The sequence below is a fragment of the Chionomys nivalis genome, chromosome 2 (assembly GCF_950005125.1).
Source record: "Chionomys nivalis chromosome 2, mChiNiv1.1, whole genome shotgun sequence".
Lineage (NCBI taxonomy): Eukaryota > Metazoa > Chordata > Mammalia > Rodentia > Cricetidae > Chionomys > Chionomys nivalis.
The window spans coordinates 79670949-79687694 of record NC_080087.1 but is presented as its reverse complement, the minus strand read 5'-3'; the positions used below and the strand labels follow the sequence as shown (position 1 = coordinate 79687694).

The following is a 16746-nucleotide window of genomic DNA, read 5'->3' as shown; positions in this document are numbered from 1 at the left end:
CACACACAATGTACTTGCAAAAACACAGGCAAGGGGGCTGGAGAGATGGCTCAGCAATTAAGAGCACCGGCTGTTCTTCCAGAAGACCCAGGTTCAAATCCCAGCACCCACATGGCAGTTCACAACTGTCTGTAACTCCAATTCCAGGGAATCTGGTACCTTCACACCAATGCACATAAAATAAAGTTAAAATAAATTTAAAAAAAAAAGCACAGGCAAAAGATTCCTACACATACAATGCAAACAAACAAATCTTTAAAGGGTGGAGTCTGGAGATAAGGCCCAGCGGCTAACAGCACTTGCTGCTCTTCCAGAAGACCTAAATTTAGTTCCCAGCACCCATGTCAGGTGGCTCATCACTGCCTGCAATCTGGCTACTGAGCATCTGACACCTCCAGGCTCCAAGAGCACCTGTCTTCATATGCACACGCACCCACACAGGTGCACAAGAGCACCTGCCTTCACATGCACACGCACCCACACAGGTGCACAAACAGACATGTAACTTAAAACAACTTTAAAAAGAAATCTTGGGGAGTCAGGCATGGTGGTACATACCTCTAATCTCAGCACTTGGGAGGCAGAGACAGGCAGATTTCTGTTACAGGACAACCAGGACTGTTACACGGAGAAGCCCTGTCTTGAAAAAGCAACCAACCAACCAACTAAAAAAACAAACAACCCCCACAAACAACCCCAAACCAAAAAGTCTCTTTGTTTTCCGAGACAGGGTCTAGCCATGTACTGCTGACTGGCCTGAAAGCTACTATGTAGACTAGATTGGTGTAGAACCCATGACCATCCTCCTTTTTCTGCCTCCTAAGTGCTGTTACAAGCAAGCACCATCATATTTGGCTAGTTTAACACTATTGAAGAGTTTGTGCTTGAGCCATGAGGCAGACGGCATAGATGACATCACACCATGACCTCAATGCTCGGGAGGCTGTGATAGGTGGATTGCTCTGAATTTGAGGTCAGCTTGGTCTTTACAGTGAGATGTTGTCTCAAAACCAAACAGTTCATGCTGTCACATCTAATTGGTAATCTTGGCCATGTTTTGTGTGTACTCTGGTGAAAGGAATCTAAGGCCAAGACGATCCGTGGTATGCTTCCTTCCCCTCATCAGAAAATGGTGTTGGACATAGGTCACTAAGTGACCCTGTCATCAAGTTGGGGTGATGATGAAATGGCATGTTTAACCTTCCCTTTTTCACACACCCTCTTTAAAAACATCTTATTTGCGTTTAGTGTGTTTTGTTTGCATGTACGTAAGTGCTCCATGTGTGTGTCTGGTGCCCATGGAGGTTAGAAGATTGGCGTCAGAACCCCTGAAACTGGAGTTACTCACAGTTATTAGCTATTATGTACATGTTGGGAACCATACCTGGGTCTTCTTTGAAAACACCAAATCAGCAGGCAGTGGTGGTGTGCGTCTTTAATCCCAGCACTTGGGAGGCAGAGGCAGGAAGATCTCAGTGCATTCAAGGCCAACCTGGTCTACAAAGTGAGTTCCAGGCCAGTCAGGACTACACAGTGAAACCCTGTCTCAAAATACCAAAAATAAATAAATAATAAAGAAAGGAAGGAAGGAAGGCAGGACGGAAGGAAGGAAGGGAAGAAGAAGGGAGAAGGAAGGAAGGAAAGAAGGAAGGAAGGAAGGAAGGAAGGAAGGAAGGAAGGAAGGAGAAAGGAAGGAAGGAAGGAAGGAAGGAAGGAAGGAAGGAAGGAAGGGAAGAAGGAGGGAGAAAGGAAGGAAGGAAGGAAGGAGAAAGGAAGGAAGGAAGGAAGGAAGGGAAGAAGGAGGGAGAAAGGAAGGAAGGAAGGAAGGAGGAAGGAAGGGAAGAAGAAGGGAGGAAGGAAGGAAGGAAGGAAAGAAGGAAGGAAGGAAGGAATGAAGAAGAAGGGAGGAAGGAAGGAAGGAAGGAAGGAAGGAAGGGAAGAAGAAGGGAGGAAGGAAGGAAGGAAGAAGAAGAAGGGAGGAAGGAAGGAAGGAAGAAAGGGAGGGAGGGAGGGAGGAAGGAAGGAAGGAAGGAAGAAGAAGGAAGGAAGAAGAAGGAAGGAAGGAAGGAAGAAGAAGAAGAAGAAGAAGAAGAAGAAGAAGAAGAAGAAGAAGAAGAAGAAGAAGAAGAAGAAGAAGAAGAAGGAAGGAAGGAAGGAAGGAAGGAAGGAAGGAAGGAAGAAAACAAGTGTCTTGGCCACTGAGCAATCTCTCCAGGTCTGTCTGCATTATTCATTATTTTGACCTCAAACTGGATGAGTGAGGAGGATGACCTCGAACTCCTGATCCTCCCACCTGCACCTCTCAAATGTGTTGTTTATTGATGCATCGCCACCACACTTCCCTCACCTCACTGGAAACGACAGGATATGTCACCTTTAAGGTTAAGAGCACTGGCTGCTCTTCTGGAGGTCCTGAGTTCAATTCCCAGCAACCACATGATGGCTCATAACCATCTGTAATGAGATCTGGTGCTGTCTTCTGGCCTACAGGCATACATGGAGGCAGAACACTGTGTACATAATAAATAAATCTTTAAAAAAAAAGTCATAAAGCTCTGAGACATTTTCACCATGGGCTCCTATACTCTCTCACTTAAAAAAAAAAAAAAAAGTAGCCGGGCGGTGGTGGCGCACGCCTTTAATCCCAGCACTTGGGAGGCAGAGGCAGGCGGATCTCTGTGAGTTTGAGACCAGCCTGGTCTACAAGAGCTAGTTCCAGGACAGGCTCCAAAAAACCACAGAGAAACCCTGTCTCGAAAAACCAAAAAAAAAAAAAAAAGTACATTTAGTTCTAGAGAGGTGGCTCCTCAGCAGTTGACGGCACTGGCTGCTCTTCCAGAGGACCCGAGTTCAATTCCTAGCACCTGCCAACAAGGCAGCTCACAACTAAATCCGACTGCCTCATACAGACATACATGCAGGCAAAATACCAATGCACATGAAATAAAAATAAGCAAATCATTAGAAAATAAAGTCAATTTATTTCTTTTGTGTATATTCGTGGCTGAGTGCACGGCAGGCATATGAATGCCATAGGATAACCTTTAGGAATGGACTCTTTCCTTTTATTATGTGGGTCCCAGGACAAAATTCAGGTTGTTGTCGGGCAGTGGTAGCACACACCTTTATCCCCAAAACTTGGGAGCCAGAGGCAGGCAGATCTCAGTGAGTTCGAGGCCAGCCTGGTCTACAAAGCGAGTTTCAGGACAGCCGGGAATGTTATACAGAGAAATCCTGTCTGTAAACTGCAACACCCCCCCCCCCAAAAAAAAAGAAAAAAAATGTTCAGGGTTGTCAGGTTTACTGACAAGTACCTTTAACCACTGAGCCATCTCACTGGTCACTAGATTATTTACTTTTGAGACGAGGTCTCCTTCAACTAGGGCTGGCCTTGAACTAAGCTAGCGACACAAAAGAGGCTAGCTTAAACTCCAGCTTTCACCCTGCTGAGAGCTCCGATTACAGGTGCACATTACAGTGCCTGAGCTCCAGCTTTAGCTTCTGCCTACATGCATATGTGTGATCATGAATGGTTCAGGTTACTCTCCAATCACTTGTGTGGCGAAGGATGACCTTGACTTCTGATCCTCCAAGCTTCACTTCCCAAGTGCAGGAACTGTAGATGAGTGCATGTCCTGTTTCACTTGGGTTGGGGACAGAATACAGGGCTTTGTTCACAAGAGGCAAGCACAGTAGTAGCTGAGCTACCTCTTCAGTACTGCCCAACCCCCTTTTAATTGAGCAGTACACTGTTGAAGCTGGAGAGATGCCTCATTAAGAGCATTGTCTGCTCATCCAGAGGACTTGTGTTCAATTCCCAGCACCCACAGGGCAGCTCTCAACGATCCTTAACTCTAGGATTAGGGGATCTGATACCCTCTGCTGGCTTTTTTCGAGACAGGGTTTCTCCGTAGCTTTTGGTTCCTGTCCTGGAACTAACTCTTGTAGACCAGGCTGGCCTCGAACTCACAGAGATCCGCCTGCCTCCTGCCTCACGAGTGCTGAGATTAAAGGCATGCGCCACCACTGCCCAGCATCTCTGTTGGCTTTTTGCACATCAGGTACACATGTGATACACAGACGTACATGCAGGCAAAACATATACATAAAAATCTTAATAAAATTATTTTTAAAGAGATTTAACTTAGTGCATTGTAAGAGTGCAGTGGGCAAGCAGTTAATCAAAACACCTACCTTTTTATTTGTTTGATAGAGAATCTTGCTTTATTATTTCAAAGTGGTTTTAGACTTAGAATATTTCTGTCTCAAGCCTCCCTAATGCCAAGATTACAGGCATACACCACCATGACTGTCATAATTTCATACTGCCAATGATGTATGTTAGTCATAGCTGGGTGTCTATAGTACATAGGGTGATCACAGTGAGGTATATGGTCACTCTGCTATGCTAATATATATATATATATACACACACATATATATTACATGCATATGTATACATATATGTTTTTCACTGTTTATAATTCTTAACAGTATAAATTTTATTTGTATATTTATTTTGTTATTTTAAAAATATTTTAGCTGGGTGACACATGCTTTTAATCCCAGCACTTGGAGTCAGGCAGATCTCTGTGAATTCAAAGTCAGTCTTGTCTACATAGTAAATCCTAGCCCACCTAGAGCTACAAATTGAGACTCCATTTAAAAATTGTTTTAAATTGTGTGTGTGTCTGTGCATGTGAGTGCCAGCTGAGATGGGGGAGGGGGGTGGTAATGGATTTCCCTGGAATTAGAGGTACAGGCAGTTGTGGGCTGCCTTGTATAGGTGTTAAGAACTTAACTAGGGTTCTCTGTAAGAGCAGTAAGTGCTCTTAACTGCTAAGCTACCTCTGTACCCTTTTTTTCTTTTTTATTTATTTTCTGTGCATTTGTGTTTTGTCTGCATGTATGTCAGCATGAGAGTGTTGTGTCCTATGGAGCTGGAGTTATAGACAGTTGTGAGTGGCCATGTGGGTGCCGGGAATCGAACCTGGGTCCTTTAGAAAGAGCAGTGGGTGGGGGGGTGGCACATGCCTTTAATCCCAGCACTCGGGAGGCAGAGGCAGGCGGATCTCTGTGAGACCAGCCTGTTCTACAAGAGCTAGTTCCAGGACAGGCTCCAAAGCTACAGAGAAACACTGTCTCGAAAAACAAAACAAACAAACAAAAACAAACCACAAAAAAAAAAAAAGAAAGAAAGAGCAGTCAGTGCTCTTTAACCACCGAGTCATTGCTCCAGCCCCTTATTTTATAGGTTTTCTTAAGACAGTGTTTCATGCTGTAGGCCAAGCTAGCCTTGAATGCCCACGTAGCCCAGGCTGGCCTTGAACTGGACCAGTCCTTTTGCTTGAGCATCCTCAGTGCTGCTGAGATTGTAGGAGTGAGCTAGCTAGCATTCCTAGCATTATTTATTTATTGCTGTTGGCAGTGTAACATAGAGTCTTAAGCCTGCCAAACACATGCTGAGCTAGACCCCAGCCCAATATTTATTGTTTGTTTACATCACATGCGGTTTCTAATAATAACTTTTAATCTTTCAGGATCTACCAGGAGTCCCATTTTACAGATGAGGCTCAAAGAGGTGAGTTCACTTGTTTTAGGTCAGAGAGAGGGTAGCAGAGGTAGGATTGTCACCCAAGTCTGTTTTCATGGTGGAAAGAGGGGCTACTGGGGCTGCTGTCACTGATTTATTTCAAACAGTGACAAGGGCAATGGTAAAGCTGGCATCGTAATTGGAATTGTAAGGATCTGGACTTGGGTACTAATCCCAGCACTTCTTTGCTATAGGATCTTGGCAGCTTGGTTTCCACTGTAAGAAAGAGCCTTTTATTTGTCGTCTGTGATAGGGGTTACATTTGTAACCCCCTCATCGGGAGTATGAAGATGCCTCAGACAATGCTTGGCTCAGAGCCTGGCACATCGTGAGCACTCAGAATTGAGAGCTGTTATTGTAACAATGGTGATTATTGCCGGACCACGCTGCTCCCAGAGGGTTACAATATCCGTGGGGAGCTGCACTGTCCGTAGGCAAGGTTACATAATTCCCCAAAGGGGTGACACTTCCCTGGAGACTATGGTCTCCCTAAGGAGGAGGCATGAAACGTCTTTGAAGCACTGGCGAGCTGGTTTAAAGGTTAAATAGGAACCCAGCAATAGAGAAGTATGGGGTTGAAGCCCTAAGCACCTACAGCCTGAACCCGATGAGCCTTCCCTCTTTCCGGATGAATCTCGCTCTGATTCATCATCTTTCAGTCTTCTAAGCCTACATCGCTTCCTTTGGTAACTCCGGTTTATTTTTCATTTTCACCGTGACTGTATTAATGCTTAGCTTGTGAGAACATAGCTTCTGTTTGCTCTCTATCCCACTGCAGGCTGCCTACCTGCATCCGATCGGTACCCCGATTTCCTGTTTCCCAGCCTCAGGCTCCATCTGCTGCAGAGAATACAGACTTAACACTTCCCCTACACTCAGGCCTTTGGTCTTAAGCCCTGTCTTCCTCTCACCCCCAATGCTCCTCCGGAGCACATTTGTTCAGATTTGGGTCGCCCCCTGCATCCTGGCACTACCTCCGGAACCCCCTGCTCCAGTGTGGAGGTGGGGGTTACCTCCGGCTGCGCTCCCAGGACAGCTGCAGCCTGGGGACAGTGGTGATTGTGGGGGCTCCCAAATGTATCCTCTGGTCACTTCCTCCCCAGCTGGACTGCGTCTATCAGGAAGGCCAAGACCCCGTCTCCACAGGAGACGAGGGTACAGCCGCCTCCCCATTTCCGATGCTGGGAAATGTTTCCCACCCATTCCACCCCACCCCTGGACAGCTGCCCTCTTTCAGGCTCGGGGTTGAGGGGGGGTTGGGTAAACTAAGGCTGGGAAATGGCTATGCTGTTGATCATCCTCCAAGATCCAGACTCCGCCCCCTGTGGAGAAGATTCTGCCCCTTCCCCACAAAAATTTCTCATCATCCCCCTTCATAAAATTCCTTTTCTCCAAAATGTCCCAAGAGAAACTTTGGAGCCAGGAAAGGGCAGAAGTGAGGTAGCAGGTAGTGAGTGCTGAAGACTTAAGTTCTGCTGACTTAGAACCTCCAAGAAGGGTCGTGACCCCTAGGACCCCCCAACCCCTCCCCGCCCTCCTCTTTCTCCCTCCCCTGCCGCGCGGCCCCTTTAAGTCAAGAGCCGGCCGGTCCTCAGAGGCTGCGCGCCGGCAAACGTGTGTGTGTGTGTGTGTGTGTGTGTGTGTGTGTGCGTGCGCGCGCGCGCGCGTGTGCGCGGGAGGGGGCGGGCACAGTGTCTCCATGGCGACGCGGTGGTGACGTCGCCGGCCGGGGGGCGTGGGCGTCCCGGCCCCGGAGTGCGATATTAACCCGGGAGGCGGCGGCGGGGAGGGGAGAGGCTCTGAGAGGCGAGGCCGGGTGCGGCGGCGAGAGCGTCCCAACGGGCGCGGGACGGGACGGGGCAACGCGGGCGCCAGGAGCAGCGGCCCGGAGTCGGGGCGCCTTGCCCCGGGCCCCCCAGCATGAAGACCCCGGCGGACACAGGTGGGGGCGGGGGCAGCACGTGTGGGGGAGACTTGTTGCCCCGGGAAACCGGGTGGAAAAACTTTGGGCGGGGGCTGAAGGGATTCAGGGGAGCCCGATTGATCCCCAGTTCTGGGGGGACCCCCAAGCACTCGAAACCTGTTGCTTCTCGCGGCACGAGCTGAGGTGCTGCCTGGGAGCCCCAATTCCGTGGATCCACTTGGAATGGTGTGGGTGCTGCGGGTGCTGGTCTTTCCCTGCTCGGACCAGGCAACCTGGGCTCTCCAGGGATCTCTGGGGTGGCAGAGTCCCTCCCAGTCGTTCTGTCACGTTGCACTCCGGGGGCCGGGACGTGTGCGGGGCGAGGGGGGAGGGTTCGGTACAGGGGCCCGCTATGCTTGGTTCTGCGCTACGCGGTCCGGCCGGTGACCTTCACGGCGGCGCGTGCCCCGCATCGGGTGAGCGGGTTACGGGATGGTTCAGAGCAGGGCGTAAGTGGGGAGCACGGGACTCGGGGTCCGAGCTGCATCGCCCCTCCCCCGTCCGTCTCCTCGCTCCCCCGCCCGCACTGAGTCGCAAAGTTCCAAAGCGCAGCCCGAACGTTCGAAAAAGGAACTTTTTGTTTCCGACCTTAGAACGCGCGGCTTTAAGGTGGCTCAGGGGAGACTTGGGTACCCTCCTCCAGCGCGGGCGGAGGCCGGGAGTTGAGGAGGGTGGGAAAGATGGGGGGGGGGGGGATGCAGAGGCTCCTTCATCGTCCTTCCCCCTCCCCGATCCTGCGCCTCTCTTTCAGCGGGCCGTCTTTTCCCTCCGCCCCTCTCTTCCCCCGCCAAGTTGCTCCTCCTTAAGGGGCCAGGGTTCCCCTCCCCCCCCCGTCGCCGGGCGGGGGGCAGCAGGATTAACCCCCCCTCCCACTCGGACTTTTCCCCCTTCCCCTCCCCCGCCGCCCCCGGGCTCGCACAGGCTGGACTTTGCGCTGGGGGAGGGGGCCTCGCCGCCCCCTGCCCGCCTGCCCCGTCGGAATCCGGCCCGGGGCGGGGACGAGGGAGGGGGGGGGGAAGGGGGCCGGGCGCCGCTGTTCAAACTTGTTTCCTTCCCCCGGCGGCGGCCGCGGCTCGGGCTCCTATGTGCGGGTGTGTGCCCCGACCGGCCCACCCACCCCACCTCCCTGCTCGGCGGGTGGGGGCGGCTCTTAAAGGACTCGGAGTGGGGCTCCGGCGCCAGGGGATTGGGGCCGAGGAGAGGGGCGGGGGTGGGGCAGGGGTGCGCTGTGCCGTAGGGTCAGTCACGTGCGTTCCACTTACTCCCCGACTCCCACAGGCTCCCGGGCTGCCGGGCCCTGGGGGCAGCAGGAACCTCGCCCGCCCGGGGAGGGGACCAAGGCTTCCAGACAACCCCGCCTTGTCTTCTCTCTGTGCTACGGGCCTTGGCTTGACGGGACCTGTAGGGCCATTGCTACCCTGCCTGGGGTCCCGGTCGCGTGTTGGTTCTTTGGGGAAAGCAAGAGACCGGAACGGCCTCCGGGTCGGTCTGTCTCCCCGACTGCGGGCCACTACGCTCCCCTCCATCCGATCATCCTCCATCCCGGCGCTTCTCTACTCCGCCGTGGCTGTTTCCCACTTCCTGTTTTCTTCCCGGCTCTGGCGCCATCGAGGTCTGCCTGGAGTGGGGGAGGTGTTGAGGCCCCCCAGGAGGCAGACGTATTTTCATCCCCCCCATCTGACCCCTATAGTCCCCTAAAAAAAGTTTAGGTAGTCATGTTAAGTTGGGGGTTGTTTCCCAGAACTTATGCCCCCACCCAGGCTTGCACAGGCTGGGATATCCAGGTGTGCCTTCTGGGACCCAGCCATCTCAGCCCTTCCTGTCTGCAGCCACTCTACACCCTGTGTTTCTGGAGCCACATGCCTGAGAGGTCCTATACCCTCAAGCTTTCTTGCTGCAGAGCTGGTGTTTCCGTGATTTAAGCACGTGGACCCGTATACAACACACACATGGTCTCCTTGCCCGTGCCTGGCTCCTGGCTCCAAGGCCTGGGGAACAGAGCCCCATTGAGACACCCTGACGTCACCCCCAGTCAGTCCCCTCCTCAAAGCTGGGAACAGGCCCTCGTGTATGCTGTGTCCTGATGAGGAAAGCCGGTACTAGGGTGGTGCTGGGGTGGGCCTGGGCTTGAGGAGGGGTCTCTGCCAGAAGTGGCAGCCAGGGTCCAGACCTGGGGGTGATGTTTTTTGGGTAAGGAGGTTAACAAGGGGGCCTGGGACAGCTCCCAGAATGTGGGCTTGAGGCCTTTCCAGAGCCCCCCACCTCCTTTCCGAGTTCCCTTTGTGTTGCATGCAGTCTCTCTCCCTCTCTTCTGCAAAGTTTATTTTTAGCCTCCTGCTCCCCCGCTCCCAGGACTGTCGCTGCACACACGTTGCCTGGTTACCGGGACACGGAGGCTGGGAAGGGTGGGCTGGGAAGGGTGGCTTTAATTTTGGGGGGGGGGAGGGTGGAAGTCAGTACACCCCTCAACCTCCAGACTGATGTCTTAGGGATCTTCCCCCCCCCCCCCCGGGACTGGGAACCAGATTGGAGCCGAGGTGGGAGTAGCATGGAGCTTTGTGCCCTGATGGGAACCAGGAGAATTTTGGAGGTGGTTCTAGGGTATATGGAGGGGAGACTTGATGACTTGGGATACCCTGGACCTTGGTTCTCTATAGCAGAATAGAGATGATGGGGTGAACTCCCGGATTCCCAAGAGAAGGATGGGGCTGTAAGTGCATGGATCCTTAGGGGTGTCAGGGACTGTCCTTGCTAAACTGAATAGGGCTGCTGGTGCAGGACTCTGGGCACAAAGTCCCAAACAGCTGGAAATCATGTTCCTGAAACCTGGCAGTGACTGGCTGGTTTGAGGTAGGGGTTTCTGAATGGGGCATGTGGACTAAGGGGAGTGCTGAACTGGCCATCCCTTTCTGTGTAGGGGAATGTTGAGTAATGTATTTGGAAAAGGTGATCCCTGCTGGACTGGAGCTACTGATTCCTGTGTTGTCCCAAGGGGAAGGAACCTCTTTTGGATTTCACTCTGGGGTTGAGGCTATGGGGAGGCTCAGTCTTGTAGAGGCCTGGTCGGTTTCTGCTTGAGCTGGGCCCAAGGGAGGGGGGTACTGACTCACACCAGTTTGGCTAGGGCTTGGGACCCCACCCATTTTTTGCCATATACCTTGGTCTTCTATAATGGCGCTAGGGCCCCTGATCTGCCTCCCCCCTTCCTTGCCTTCCTCTCTTTTCCCTCCTCCCACCCCTCCATTACCGGCTGCCTAGTACTGAATTATTGATGGCCCCTGATTACCCGGGGGTTTGGGAAATGACAACAGCCGCAGCCCCCCCACTCCAGGCTGCCCACCCCCTCTAGGGACCAAGTCAGCCCACCACCAACCTCTACCCAAGGTTAATGCTGGGGGCGGGCCAGCAGGTGGGCTGGCAGTAAACTGAGGATGGAAAAAAGAGGGAGGAAGGTGACAGTTCTGGGCCTGCTTGGACTCTGTCTGGGCCAGGTCCCCTCCATCCAGGTCCTAAGGGTGTACTGAGGGAGGGCATTGTGGCTCAGAGGGTCCAGTGCTGTGGGGGGTGGAGGGGCTCTCTCTCAGACAGTCTGAGTTTCACTCTCAAGGGAAGACAGAAGCCTCTGTGTGTGCAAGCGCTGACCTCATCGTCAACCAGCCACCCCACCCGGCCTGGTCCTTTTAAGAAAAAAAAAAATTCCTCTCTAGTCCTTGGTGGGAGTAAGAGCTTCTATGGGTCTAAGAGGAGAGAGCATATATATATGTTTCTAAGGCGAGTATCGCAAAAGCTGAGGGGGGGGCACTATTGGCTTTGAATAGAAGTAGGGGTACATAACATAGAAAGGGCTGTACCCCCATCCTATTGGCCACGTGTGCCCTTTCCTCCCCCTCCCCCACTGGCAGCCCTGCCCGCCATCCTGGCTTGGTGCCTGGCCCCCTGGCACTGGCCCCGGGACCCGCCGCCGTTGGTTTCCTGTTTCTCCCGGTCGCTGGAGCAGGCTCCAGCTTCCCCTCCTCCTAGCTCCTGTCTAACCCCCTCACAGATACACATACTGTCACCTTCTGATGGAAGTCTTCATTTGGTGAGGGGAGAGGGCTTTTCCTGGTGATGGAAGGCCGAGGGGTAGGCTGGGCAGGAGGTGGACTCTAGGGTGTGACCCAGAGCCCCTGACTTGGCGTCTTGACCCCAGGCCACTCCCTATCTCCTGCCCCTAGGGTTTGCCTTCCCAGACTGGGCCTACAAACCGGAGTCATCCCCTGGTTCAAGGCAGATCCAGCTGTGGCACTTTATTCTGGAGCTGCTACGGAAGGAGGAGTACCAGGGCGTCATCGCCTGGCAGGGGGACTACGGGGAATTTGTCATCAAGGACCCTGATGAGGTGGCCCGCCTCTGGGGTGTCCGCAAGTGCAAGCCCCAGATGAACTATGACAAGCTGAGCCGGGCCCTGCGGTGAGAAGGGGCTGTGGGTCCTGCAGGACATGAGGCTGGTCCCCATAGTTGGAAACCCCGGGTGCATGAGGACAGGTTTGGGTTGGATATCTAGCTCTATCAGATCCTCTAGCTGTGTGAACTTGGGCCTTGGGCAAGTCCTGGCCTTATGAGCTCGTAGGTCACAGATGATATCCCAGCTGGAGAATATAGTCACCATTGGAGCTTGTGGTGTGGTCACCACTCTCTGGCTACTTGGGGTTTTTTTTGTGGCCTTAGGCGATTGGGTACCCTTTATGAGTGGCACACAGCCACATGTCATGGTGCTTGGGTCCTCTGGAGTGTTCGCCTGATGGCCCCATGGTGTTTTGTGCCCACAGCTATTACTATAACAAACGCATTCTGCACAAGACCAAGGGCAAGCGGTTCACCTACAAGTTCAACTTCAACAAGCTGGTGCTGGTCAATTACCCTTTCATAGACGTGGGGCTGGCCGGTGAGTGCCGGGGATACATGGGCTGGAATGAAGAGGTGGGTCTGCCTGTGTCCAGCATGGACCAGAGATCCTGATGCCAACTCTCCCTTCTCTTGTCAGGGGGTGCAGTGCCCCAAAGTGCCCCTCCAGTGCCATCGGGTGGCAGCCATTTCCGCTTCCCCCCTTCAACGCCTTCCGAGGTGCTGTCCCCCACTGAGGATCCCCGATCTCCACCGGCCTGCTCTTCATCTTCCTCCTCGCTCTTCTCTGCTGTGGTAGCCCGACGTTTGGGCCGGGGCTCAGTCAGTGACTGTAGTGATGGCACGTCAGAGTTGGAGGAGCCTCTGGGAGAGGACCCCCGGGCAAGACCACCTGGCCCTCCAGAGCTGGGTGCCTTCCGAGGGCCCCCCCTGGCCCGCCTCCCGCATGACCCTGGTGTCTTCCGTGTCTACCCCCGGCCCCGGGGTGGTCCTGAACCCCTAAGCCCCTTCCCTGTGTCACCCTTGGCTGGGCCTGGCTCCCTTCTGCCCCCTCAGCTCTCCCCGGCTCTGCCTATGACTCCCACCCACCTGGCCTACACACCCTCGCCCACGTTGAGTCCTATGTACCCCAGCGGTGGTGGGGGCCCTAGTGGCTCAGGGGGAGGCTCCCACTTCTCCTTCAGCCCCGAGGACATGAAACGGTACCTGCAGGCCCACACCCAAAGCGTCTACAACTACCACCTCAGTCCCCGCGCCTTCCTGCACTACCCTGGGCTGGTGGTGCCCCAGCCACAGCGCCCTGACAAGTGCCCGCTGCCGCCCATGGCACCAGAGACCCCACCGGTACCCTCCTCAGCCTCGTCTTCCTCTTCCTCCTCTTCATCCCCGTTCAAGTTTAAGCTGCAGCCACCTCCGCTAGGACGCCGGCAGCGAGCAGCTGGAGAGAAGGCTCCAGGAGGCACCGAGAAGAGCAGCGGTAGCAGTGGCTCAGGTGGGCTGGCTGAGGGGGCAGGCGCATTGGTCCCCCCACCGCCACCACCCCAGATCAAGGTGGAGCCCATCTCAGAAGGCGAGTCCGAGGAGGTGGAGGTGACTGACATCAGTGACGAGGATGAGGAAGATGGGGAGGTGTTCAAGACTCCCCGTGCCCCACCTGCTCCTCCAAAGCCAGAGCCGGGAGAGGCACCTGGGGCAGCCCAGTGCATGCCCCTTAAACTGCGCTTTAAGCGGCGCTGGAGTGAAGACTGTCGCCTGGAGGGGGGCGGGGCTCTGTCCGGGGGCCCTGAGGATGAGGGTGAGGACAAGAAGGTGCGTGGGGACACGGGCCCTGGGGAGGCTGGGGGGCCACTCACCCCACGACGGGTGAGCTCTGATCTCCAGCACGCCACAGCCCAGCTCTCTCTGGAGCATCGAGATTCCTGAGAGCCATGGGCAAGGACCCCCGTGTGCCCCCTCAACACCCCGAGCTTTTGCTGCCTTAACCCCCACAAAGCCCTGGAGGTGAGGGCAGCTCTCTTAGTCTCTTCCCTGCCTCCTCCCTTTCTCCTCCCCACATTTTGTATAAAACTTTTTTTTTTTTTTAAATGGTAGGGTGGGTGGGTACCCAAGACTGGGGGCTAATCTCCTCATCTCTGGGTTTCTAAGTTCCGGGCAAAGTGGTGGTGGGGGGCGGGAGGGGGGTGTTAAGGGGGGGCACCTCCATTCTGGGGATTTCTATTTCAGCAGAGGCTTTGGCCTTTTAACACCCAGGAACTTTTTTGTATTACAAAAAAAAGGAAGTAAAGCCTTGACCCCCTCCCTGTTCTCTGCCACTTACCTCGTCCTACCCCTTCCCTTCCGAGCCCCCTCCTCCCAGCCCTAACCCTGCCTTCCTTGCCCCTGTAGGGGCTGTGAGTGCCTGGGTTTCTTAGACCCCACAAGGTTGCAGTAGGGGCCGGAGGGACAATTTTATAAACCAAAAATTCTGTGGGGGTGGTGGGGTGGGAAGCAGAGAAAGGTGAGGGGGGCTGCAAATCTATGGGCCACAAATCTCTACAAGTGCCTGTTCCCCACTCCACCCCAGTACTGGTCCAGTCCCTCACACCCACCCCCAGCTGGTCCTAGGTCTGACCCATGGGCAGGTGGGTCAGGGACAGGAAGGGGGTCCCTTGAAACCAAACTGGAAGCCCCTCTCTGCCTCCCAGGGGTGGCCTGGAGGGCTGTGGTCAAGCCTTATTCTGTATTGGGAATGGAGGGTGGGGTGGGACATAAGGGGGCTGCTGGAGAATGTATTCAAAACAATAAAACTTTGGACCTTTGCCTGTGGTAATCTGTCCTAGGTACTGGGTGCAGCCAGCCACAGCATCACCACAGACCTGCCTTAGTTCCGGGCAGGTCCAGACACACACCTGCTTCCATCTGTGGCCCAAAGGCCTGACTCCATCTGAACAGGTCATCTGCCTGGAGAGCTCTGACCGCCTTTCAGGTGTCACACGCCTCAGAGTGGATTAAGGGCTCTGGCTTTCTCTAGTCTTGCTTGCATTTCCTTGACCGGTTTCCTATCTTCAATCTGCCTCTTGACCCTTAACAGGGTTGAGCCTGTTGTCCCTGGTTCTCCTATGACCTGAATTGCTTTTCCCCTCCAGCTCTTGACTGCTAAGCCACACTCCCATCAGGTCCCTGGTGGAGGGTCCTGTGCTTTGAACTGCCTCTAGTGCCCTGCTCCTCTCGAAATGTGTGTGGAGGAGGTTCTAGTGGTCCACACCTGTAATTCCAGCACTTGACGAGGTGGGAAGTTCTAGTTTAAGGCTTGCCTGGGCCACATAAAAAGGGGAGTGTCCTGTTATCGCTGTGCTTGGGGTCCTTTGATGAGGCTTGCAGTGCCTTGGGCTGGAGTGGGTGGCTGAATGCTGCTGCTCTTCCAGAAAACCTCAGTTCTGTTCGGAGCACCCATGTGGGGTGACTCATGACAACCCCTAATTCCGGCTCCAGGGAATTGGTTGCCCTCTTCTGGCTTCTGATACCCACATAGAAGTGGGATACATTCACACAGATTTACGCATTAAAGTCTTTGAAGAAATGTATATATGTTTTTGGGCTATACACATATTCGTGTATCATGTGCTGTGCCCCAGGAGGTCAGAAGAGGGTGTCAGATGTTCTGGAAGTAGAGGTGGCTGGGAACTTCCATGTGGCTCCTGGTAACTGACCCTGGGTCATCTTCAGGAGCAGCAAGTGCTCGCAACCATCAAGCTGTCTCCAGCCTCAATAAAATTAAATCTTAAACCCTCAAAAATAATTGGTAGTCTTTGTCCCACCAGGGTAATCTCCCCAACCAGCAGGTTTTTTTTTTTTTTTTTTTTTTGGTTTTTCGAGACAGGGTTTCTCTGTGGTTTTGGAGCCTGTCCTGGAACTAGCTCTTGTAGACCAGGCTGGTCTCGAACTCACAGAGATCCGCCTGCCTCTGCCTCCCGAGTGCTGGGATTAAAGGCGTGCGCCACCACCGCCCGGCCAACCAGCAGGTTTTACGAGGGATTCATTATCCTGATCCTGACCGACATCCTGTGTGTCATGTATTTAAGCATTCAACATCGAAGTTAAACTTCCAGAGACATAGAGCTGAGCTATTCAGGAAAATAGCTCCAAATCCCATGGTCTTGCAACAACTGGATTTTCCAACCTAAAGCCAAGACGGCTGAGTTCAGATCAAGGTGTCCAGGGTTAGGATTTGCTGAATGATGAGCTCCTAAAGCTGGAAAAACCGAGTCCTGGAGGAACAATTACCAGAAGAATTCAGGTTGTGATTGCTGGTGGATACAGACCCCACCTGGACAGTGCAGGTGTGTTGCCTGAGGCCCAGAAAGGGGAAGGGGTTCCCCCAAGGCCACACACTTGCTGAGAGATAAGAGTGGAAATTGGAACTCAGGGCCTGTTGGACTGGATTTGCTATAAAACACCACCCTGCGCAGCCCTGAGGGGGAACGAATGAACGCTGAACTGGCAACTGCTATCTACCCCCTGCACTTAGACCTCCACTTGTTCCAGGGTGGGTGGTCTCAGATGATGCATCAGTTAGCAGGGAGGAGAGGATCCAGGACTGGGATACATGCAGAAAACAGGCTCTTGTGGCAGCCTGTGGGCAACTGCTCCCTCTCCTGGGTGATGTAAGCCATTCCCTGGGGGTGGGAACCACTGGGTTATTTCTGGAAGTTGGGATGAGACGTATCTCCTGGCAACGTAGATGCAGCTGAGTTGCTAGTGGGGTGATAGAGGAAGGCGGATGTTGTCACTGCAAGAAAGAAGCAGGACTGACTAAGTAGCCACAGCA

At 53.7% G+C, this 16746-nt stretch overlaps 1 protein-coding gene across 2 annotated transcripts; it reads left to right on the top strand.

Moving 5' to 3' along the window:
• Positions 1-7376: 7376 nt before the first annotated feature.
• Erf (ETS2 repressor factor) lies at positions 7377-14086 on the top strand. 2 transcript variants are annotated; one of them, XM_057762972.1, is made up of 4 exons: positions 7377-7535; positions 11771-12005; positions 12365-12480; positions 12580-14086. In XM_057762972.1, exons 1-4 carry the CDS (start codon positions 7514-7516, stop codon positions 13860-13862), a joined length of 1656 nt encoding a protein of 551 aa, XP_057618955.1. In that variant the 5' UTR covers positions 7377-7513; the 3' UTR covers positions 13863-14086. The 2 variants fall into 2 exon arrangements, with proteins under 2 accessions (XP_057618955.1, XP_057618954.1); XM_057762971.1 differs by lacking the exon at positions 7377-7535 and adding an exon at positions 7920-7972.
• The last annotated feature ends 2660 nt before the right edge of the window (positions 14087-16746 follow it).

Excerpts from the sequence above, each read along its gene's own strand:
- Erf (XM_057762972.1), top strand. The coding sequence starts at position 7,514 with ATGAAGACCCCGGCGGACACAG. Across the intron at positions 12,006-12,364 it reads AAGCTGAGCCGGGCCCTGCG|CTATTACTATAACAAACGCA; the intron begins GTGAGAAGGGGC and ends TTGTGCCCACAG. Across the intron at positions 12,481-12,579 it reads CATAGACGTGGGGCTGGCCG|GGGGTGCAGTGCCCCAAAGT; the intron begins GTGAGTGCCGGG and ends TTCTCTTGTCAG.